At 53.8% G+C, this 8,245-nt stretch overlaps 4 protein-coding genes across 4 annotated transcripts; 2 read left to right on the forward strand and 2 right to left on the reverse strand.

The window, feature by feature from the left end:
• Positions 1-956: 956 nt before the first annotated feature.
• Positions 957-2,415, reverse strand: GUITHDRAFT_114175 (hypothetical protein; the record flags this gene model as incomplete). Its single annotated transcript, XM_005826602.1, has 5 exons — positions 957-997; positions 1,047-1,303; positions 1,429-1,535; positions 1,585-2,272; positions 2,318-2,415. 5 exons carry the CDS (start codon positions 2,413-2,415, stop codon positions 957-959), a joined length of 1,191 nt encoding a protein of 396 aa, XP_005826659.1.
• Positions 2,416-2,658: 243 nt separating this feature from the next.
• On the forward strand, positions 2,659-3,256 carry GUITHDRAFT_114176 (hypothetical protein; the record flags this gene model as incomplete). The annotated part of the gene is made up of 4 exons (XM_005826603.1): positions 2,659-2,757; positions 2,823-3,011; positions 3,064-3,180; positions 3,221-3,256. The coding sequence occupies 4 exons, from the start codon at positions 2,659-2,661 to the stop codon at positions 3,254-3,256; spliced, it is 441 nt and encodes a 146-aa protein (XP_005826660.1).
• A 675-nt stretch (positions 3,257-3,931) lies between these two features.
• GUITHDRAFT_143271 (hypothetical protein) lies at positions 3,932-6,259 on the reverse strand (the record flags this gene model as incomplete). Its single annotated transcript, XM_005826604.1, has 6 exons — positions 3,932-5,131; positions 5,320-5,391; positions 5,565-5,660; positions 5,749-5,792; positions 5,937-6,045; positions 6,185-6,259. The coding sequence occupies 6 exons, from the start codon at positions 6,257-6,259 to the stop codon at positions 3,932-3,934; spliced, it is 1,596 nt and encodes a 531-aa protein (XP_005826661.1).
• A 512-nt stretch (positions 6,260-6,771) lies between these two features.
• On the forward strand, positions 6,772-7,811 carry GUITHDRAFT_143272 (hypothetical protein; the record flags this gene model as incomplete). The annotated part of the gene is made up of 3 exons (XM_005826605.1): positions 6,772-7,215; positions 7,269-7,450; positions 7,502-7,811. 3 exons carry the CDS (start codon positions 6,772-6,774, stop codon positions 7,809-7,811), a joined length of 936 nt encoding a protein of 311 aa, XP_005826662.1.
• Between the last annotated feature and the right edge of the window lie 434 nt (positions 7,812-8,245).

Genomic DNA, 8,245 nt, shown 5'->3' on the forward strand with positions numbered 1-8,245 from the left:
ACTGGTACCAAGAGGGCGGGAGAAGATTCCGGGCAAACGATGCGGAGGACGTATTTGCAACTTTCCACTTTTTTCAATTCTGCAAGGAGTTCATTTTCAGGTGGTCTTTCAGTTGTCTTGTAGCTCTCACTTGTGTTGTTGTCACTCTTTCATTCTTGGGTTCACTCTTCTACCTGTCTTGATCTCATTGCTTTTGTTGACTATATTTGTCTCACAATGTTGCAGTCGAAGTGGTTTCGGCGAGATGGGAGCGGCTCTCATGAAGCTCGACAGGTATGTTCACCTCCCCCCTCCTCCTCTCTTGTCTTAATGGCTGCCACATTGTTCTTCCAGTTGCTCCAGGTTGCAATTGTGGAAAGATGGGGCGTTGTGGCCTGTCTCACCTTGCGAGTTCGTGTCATCGTACGATGGACACAAGTGGAAGTAAGAACAAGTATGAGAAGAGGAACATGTTGTAAGTGTAGCGATGAGTGAGAATATTCTTCTTGCTGTGTTGTATACGCCACGTTGATGATGGACTCGTGGACAAACCTCACGAACCGTTCGTGTCTGCTTCCATTGATTCGGAGCGGGAGGGTATAATGAGAGGACGAAGGGAGATGGAAGGTGGACGAAAGAGAAAATGAATCAGAGGAAAATTGACGAGCTTCACCTCCACAAACAGCTGTTGTTCATGACACACAAACAGCTGTTGTTCATGACACACAAACAGCTGTTGTTCATGACACACAAACAGCTGTTGTTCATGACACACAAAGAGCTGTTGTTCATGACACACAAACAGGGTCATGTTAACTATTCTCCTGCTCTCCTCCTCCAGACTCCCCCCGAGCTCTGCATCCCCCGCACGCACTCATCAAGAAAATCGATTCTCCCTCTTCCTCCGCTTCTCCTGGGAGTGCAATGAGGCCCGGGCAGGAACAAGGAGCACGGCTACCATCTCTTCTCTTGATATCTCAGGCCCTTCTCTCTCTCCCCTCTTCAGCTTCAGCGCTGACTGCATCACATTTCTTCACGACATGTTACAGTTGTACATTCACACATACCTTCTCCACAGATCTCCCTTGTTGAAGTCCCACGTTGACTTGCTCGAATCTTCCCTTCTTCTGCACCTGAAGCATTCACGTCAACACCAGCCAGCAACTTGATCTTAATCTCTTCCTGCCAGTCCCTTGGCCTATCCTGGGTCCTCCACATCCTGTCAGTCTTGCCTGCCCTGCTCGCCCCTCCTCTCATCATGTCGTTTGCTCTTTGCACTTCGCGCTCCACAACATGATTCCTGACTTCATCGGCTCGACCCCCGCTGGAACAACCTTAGTGTCATGTAAACTGAAGGCACACAATATTTGCAGCACATTTCACCAATTGCAAACACAATGTTTGAAGCACATATCACAACAGCAATCACAAGTTTTAACGTCCTGTCACCGATCTGGAACTCTTCCGATGAGATGTCTCTTGACAGCACTCTGAGAAGATCCGCTGACGGCATGAAATGCACGGACAACATCAGCTACGTCGATCTTAACGAGCTCCTTGAAGCAGAATCGTCAGGATGATACGCTCAACAAAAGCTTTCAAGACCTCGGGTTTGTAGTACTTGCTGTCTAGCTCGAAGTTTTCGATCTCACTCAGTCTGGACATCACCTTGGCGTCCATCTTAGCCTGTGACAGCTGAAAGCAGTGAGCTGTCGCCTTCATCCTCGTCAACAGCATCTCTCTTCTTAGTTTGCACTCTCCGTGTAGCTCTTGAGAGATCTCCTCAAGTGTATGGAGATGGTCTTGCACGAGCTTCTCATCGACCTCGAAGATGGAGGGCGTCAGATGCGCTTCTCCTCCACCTTTCTCTGTCTTGGCGATCGCCTTCAAAGCTGCGGCCCGGACGCTTTTCAACAATGTGGATGCCTTTGATCCGTTCGGTTGGTTGAACTTGATCAGGAGACGTCTGAGCTTCTTCAGTCCCTTCTCTATCCCCTCGTGTTCCTTCTTCTCATCTGACTCAACCACTCCCCTGCTCCTCTCCCTGTTCCCCTCCAGAAGGATCAAGCACTGATATTCGCCCACGAGAAATTCAAGAGCAGCGCATCTCCACTCCTCGTCTCTCACGACTCCCGGCCTATCCCTCCCTCCTCCTCCTCGTTTCCACTTGAAGTTTCTTTCTTCCAGGATCTCGAGCATCGAGGAAGCGAACACCAAATCGTTGCTCTCCTCGACAGTCCTGCCGCTATGGCCCTCCAGTTCTCTGATACCCAGCACAAGCTCAGCACAAACTCTACGGAACAATGAGCATGCATGTGCTGACTCTCCTCTGACGCACGCATCTAGCTGCTTTCTCTTGTGTTCCAGCATCTTCCCGCACTGCCCTGTCCCCTGCACTCGCCGCCATAGCGCCTCCAGGCGCGCCTCCCCTGCCATACTCAATGGCACTTTTATTGACTGAAAAGAAGGCCAAATGGCACAATGACTAGGGGTGTCTGCTACCGAAATTTGCTTAGATTGAGGGGTGGGGGTACTGCCTTGGGCCCGGGCCGGGGCCCAGCTCCAACCAATCTGAGTGACCAGGGAAACTTTGAACTTTGAAACTTCGCTGACCTCAAACTTTCCTACCTCATCACCCAAAGTATCAAAGTTTGATTCACGGCCATGGTACGAAGAGTCATGGCACCTGCGGCGGCCGTGGGCGCTTCCGTGGTGGCGATGGCAGTAGTGATGGTGGTGATGATGCGGCAGAGAGTGACGCCAACAAGCCTCATCCTGGTGAGGATGATGAGGATGATACACTCCCTCCTCACTTGCTCGCCTCTCGTTTGACACTTTCCCAGCCGTGGTACGAAAGCGTGTCAACTGGAGATGGTACGGGCCCTGAGTCTGTCAACGTCTGGTCCATCCCCCCCACCATTAGCTATGCCAACACCTTCCAAGACCCGACCAAGTGGAACGGAGATCACGTCTTGAACGGGGGGAACAAAGAATGGGCTGAGGAGGACGCGGCATTGCACGCATACAACATGGTCTGTGAAGCCTTACCACGCTCTCTTGGAGTCCGTTGACTTCATCCCGCAGGAGAACTGGAGAAACAAGATTCTAGAGACGCAGGTCAGACGGCAGGTGAAGCAGTACGACCTGATGAACACCATGAGGCATAAAGACGGCTACAAGAGCGGGTTAGCAGCGCTCGCGGTATGGAAGCAGCTGTTCTGACATGCAGCTATGAATGTAGGTCAAGATCAAGTGTTCTTGCATCGAAGAAACCTGAGAGCGTGGGGAACGATGCTGCAGTACAGCCAGCAGATCTGAAGAGGCTCGCCAGCCTCCTCTCATCCACTGTGAGATGAACTCTTGATTCAAGTCCTTGAGGACTGATCAGATTCTCTTGTCGTTGTACAGAGCCAGCATCTTAACCAGGACAGACTGCAGAAGCAATCCTCGGAAGGAGGAGAGAGTATCTCCAAGGTCCGCACCCCTCGCTCCTTGCAACCGCCAGCACAACTGACATTGCTCTCAAGCTCATCGAGGTAGAGGAGAAGAACGGCAAGCTCTTGCGAAGGATACTCGATAGGCTGCATGAGAGGAGAAGAGAGAGCCGATCGGGAAGGACGGGGAAGCGGTCTCGACCCTGCTAGCTGGTGTGTTCGGGTTGTGACTCCTGTGCAGATACGTTAGGCACCTTGAGCGACAAAACAGGCGGATGCTGCGGCAGATAAAGGTGTCTTATTGTTTGAAGTTACTGCCTGCCTTTCCTCTTGATCCTCCTCCTTTCTTCTCTTCGTTTCTTCTTTCGCCTCCCTGCTCCTCTTCCTCTTCAACTTCCTCTCTTCTCTTCTCTTTCTCCTCACCTCCTCCGTCAGGACAAACTTGAGGATCTGCAGGATGCCAAGCATGCATAAAGATGGTCTCGTACATCCTCATCCAGTAAATTTCTCATCTTCCCTCATCTCGGGCTGTGCAGCGGATCAGCGTGGGGCCTGAGACCTTCCCGTTCCTTCGTGAGCATCCGTAGGCGAGGGTGAAGGGCAGGGGAGCGAGAGGACTGGGACACGAGGGTCGAGTATCCCTCCCTGCTCTCCTGATGCCCGAAGATGAGCTGCTCTTTCTGCTGGGAAGTAACTCGCTCCTGCGGGGGAGATGCTCTTCCAAGGTCCTGGATGGCGCTCCGGATGAACTCGTCGTTGTAGCCGTGGCGGGAGGACGCGTTCACAACGTCGGCACGCAGTGAGGGTGACCTGCTGCCCGCAAGGACAGACAAGATGGACGGGGGAGTCCCCTCGCGATCCACTCGCATCCTCCCGCGGGGCTGCGGTCTGTGAGTGGAGGCTGCCAGTTCAGCTGACCTGCTGACCCTGTCGTGCCCTGCGATGGGGTTCCTAACTCCTGGATGCGGCTCGAGGGAGCGGAAGGTGGAGGCGTCGGGGGGGGAGACAGACCTTTTGGTCCTCGCAGAGTGATTGTGCTCCTCTCCCTTTTCAAGATGGCTGCTGCGTTCCTTGGACCTCCCGCTGGCTGCCCCGTGCTTCCCCTTTGAAGTGTGCATGGCTACGGACCTGGCCATGAGCTTGTCCTGGAAGGAGTCGAGGTGGCGGTGAAGCGACTCAATCAGCTCGACTGACTTCCCCTGTACCTCATTGAGGATCTTCACCTTCTGCACGAAAATCTTCATAGCGCTCGAGAGGTCCTCCGCCTCAGCTCCCTGCTCTGTTCCCTTCCCCTCCGCCCCGTTCTCCTTGCTCTCCGTCCCGTTCTCCTCCGCCACCGTCTCGTTCTCCTTCATCTCCACTTCGCCTTCTTGTTTCCTCGTCACCTCCATAACCGCAGCAGCTCCTCGCTGTCCAGTCGAGCTGTTCTGTCTCAGCTCTTCAAGCTTCGCAGTCTTGATCTCATCCACAGAGAGCATGAGCAGTTTGATGGACGACATGATGCTGGACAAGACCGGCGACGCCTCTGCCATGCTGTCGGAGAGGCAGAGCTCGATGTGCTGCTTCAGCTGATGGTTGATGATAGTCAAGAAGTCCTCCTCCCCTATCTCTCCCTGCGCGTTGCAGAGCGAGCGGTTCTCCGTGATGTTTTCAAAGTCGTCGACGCTGAGGTAGATGGGAGGGTCGAAGTGAAGCCTGTAGAGCCCGTCGTTGAGCTCCTGCATGCTCAAAGATCCCGACGAGTCGCAGTCAAGCACCTGGAGAGAGAGCTTTGGAATCAGACTGAGTCGGGTGAGGGAAGCGAGAAGAGGAAAGAAACGAGGGGGAAGAGCAAGGAAGGCGGAGTGAGAAAGGAAGAAGGAAGCCGAGCTAAGAGGCAGGAGGAAGGAGTGAGGAGGGAAGGAACCTGATAGAGCGAGAGAATCTTGTCGCGGAGGTCTTGTGCGCTCTTGAAATGTCTCAGGGTCTCAAGAAGAGGCTGTAACCCCGCGAAAAGAAAATGACAAGAGCGAAGCAAAGATAAAGAAGATGAGAAAGAGAAAATACCGGGAGGAAAGAAACAATGAGGATGCTGAGGGCAGACGGGGATGTTTAGGAAAGGAAGGCTGAAGGAGAGAGGCGAAGAGGAGCGGAGAATGAGAAGAAGATCACCTCGAGGGGGTTCTTGACCTCATCCATCTGAGCTTTGATCTTCAGCTCAGCTTGTCGTCGGACTTCTGCCTTCTCCTCCTCCACTGACGAGACGAACTACAAGCGAATGTGACGCAAGGTGAGAGGAGTGGGACAGGGGAGAAAGTCATGCAGGAAGCGCCGAAGGGAGCAGAACCACACAGACCTCGTCAAGAAGAATGGCGACGACAATGTTGAGGAGGACAACACCTGAGGTTGATCAACCTCCCGATCTGACAAGCTCAAGCCATCTCACCGCATATAAGCATATAGGAGGTGAAAAATGCGATCGCCTGTCACAAGGTAGCGGTGCAAGGAGTGAGAACAGAGCAAGGCCAGTAGCTTCCAACTTACCGTACTGCGGCTTCTTGGCAGTGATGCTGACGAGGTTCTCCTTAAGCTGGATCGAGCGCGTGTACTCCTTGCTGCTGTGAGGATCGGCATCTTTCCTTCGAGCCGCTACCTTGACAAGTCAAGTGAGCTTCGGACAAACAAAATGAGGATGTAGATCCCGGCACAAAGCACCGAATGATCGTCGTCCTTCTGTCATGCTCTATCTACAGCACCGAATGATCGTCGTTCTCCAGTCATGCTCTATCTACCCAGTCGTCCATCTCCCCTCGTCTCTCGCTGCCTTCGGCTCTCATCTTCCCTTCCTGTCCTTCCTCGCTAGTCATTCTGTTCTCGCGCGAATTTGACTAATCAGCTGACTAATCAGTGACGCGTTGCCTGAAAAAAAAACTCACCTTTTACAAGATTGACCGTCGGACCGTACGGTCTGTGCCGGGCCGCGTCCGATCCGACCGGTGGCAGCCCATCACGGCCCGGCGAGCCGCCGCTCTACTAAGCTCCGAACCTGTAGCCCCGGCGGGACTACATCCGAGTGACTCGCGCCTTGAGCCTCTGCCACTCTTTACTCAAAGTTAAGTTCTGCCACACTGGCAGGCGGGGACTCGATTCGCGCCCGGTGCGTTTCGACTCCTAAAGTGACTTATTCAACTACACGGAGTGAATTACTATAGTTTACTATAGTTCAGGCCCGGGCCCGGGCCCGCGGGCCCCCGTACTATCCGAGTACTACGGCGGACGGTACTACGGTACTAGTACCCGGATAAAATGCAGTCACGTTCATCCCCCTCGTACACAAGTTATCATCCCCCTCATACTAGCTACAAGGCGAAAGGCCGCGATGCTTGCGGCATGGGAGACAGGGAGGATGAGGATGGCGGGGGTAGTGGTGGTGGCGATGGTGGTCATGGTAGCGATGACAACGAAGATGTTCAGTGCGAATGAACAGACCTCAGTCACTTCCAGAGACGAGCTGCTTGCCAGAGGGAGGAGAGGAGGGCTTGCTTCGTTGTTTAGGGAGGACAGTGGGTCTGACGGAAGTGACCGCATTAAGCGGCTCGAGGATGAGGCAAAAGCAGAATCGATGGAAGCGAAGATCAAGCAGGAGGCGGCAGAGCTGGAAAGGAGGAGAGCAGAGGCTGTCAGGTCGCAGGCAGACGCGACTGAGGCGCATTTGGGGGCATTCAGAGATAAGAAGCTTGCCAAGGAAGACTTCGAAAGGGCCTCCAAGTTCGCATCTGATGCAGTCAAAGCACAGCAGGATGCGCGATTAGCTGAGAGGAAGGTGCGTGCTTGCGTGAGGTCGCTTGCTCCTGTACATCCTGATCGTTGCTTCAGGCCGAGATATCGGAGAAAACCTTGTCTCTCAAGAGGGAGGTATCCGACGTGCTCAAGGAGCATGCAGATACGGACAGGAAGGAAGCACAGGAAGCGATCGACTCGTTGAGGGACGTCAAGGAAGAGATCAAGCGAACAAGGCGAGAGATCGACCTTCTCAAGCGAGAGTCTCGTGCGAAGAGGTGAGGAGGGAGATAGGAGGAGTTGTGAGTTGTTGAAGAAGAAAACTTCAGGTTGGAAGCGGATGAGCGGATTAAGATCGCGCGCAAGCTGATCAACACGGCGAAGCAGCTGAGTGTGGAGGCAAAAGCTGAGCAGATCAAGGCGCGAGGCAGCGCGACGGTCCCTGTGGTGTCGCAAAACGCTCTGGAGCTCATGGAGAAGGAGGCAAAGCGGGTGGGTCACCTGCTCCAGCTGGATTCGAACAGCCTGAAGAGCGCAGAGATGGTGCTGCACGACCTGAACAACAACAAGGAGAACCCGCTGAGCTCTCTCAGGTCGAAGATCGAGACGGTAGAGCGAAATTTGGCCAACTTCACATAGAAGGTTTTTAATGAAGGAAGATAAAGTTATGCTTATCCTGGGTGATTGTGTCTTGCTGGTGCTGTGCTGGTGTTGAGATGACTTGTCACCTGTTATCTGCCCGCAAGTTTGACGTCTCTGCGCAAGTGCAACTGCAGACGCTGGCGGACGGTGACGTGGCAAGCCAGTGTCACGACCTCACGGCCCCCCTCGGACGTAGGCGTCAGCTGTGACGATGCAGCCCTTGACCTGAGTAGCGACGAGAGGAGGAAGAGGTCAGGGAGGTGAGGGAGGGTCAGAGAAGGACAGGAGGCGAGGTGTACAGGGAAGGAGGAGGAGAAGCAGAAATGGAAGACAGCAAGAAGCAAAGATGAGGAGGAGGAGGGGGGGAGAATGAGGAGGAGGAGGGGGGGAGAATGAGGACGAGGAGGGGGGGGTAAGTGAGGACGAGGAGG

This window comes from Guillardia theta, assembly GCF_000315625.1.
Source record: "Guillardia theta CCMP2712 unplaced genomic scaffold GUITHscaffold_73, whole genome shotgun sequence".
Taxonomy (NCBI): domain Eukaryota; class Cryptophyceae; order Pyrenomonadales; family Geminigeraceae; genus Guillardia; species Guillardia theta.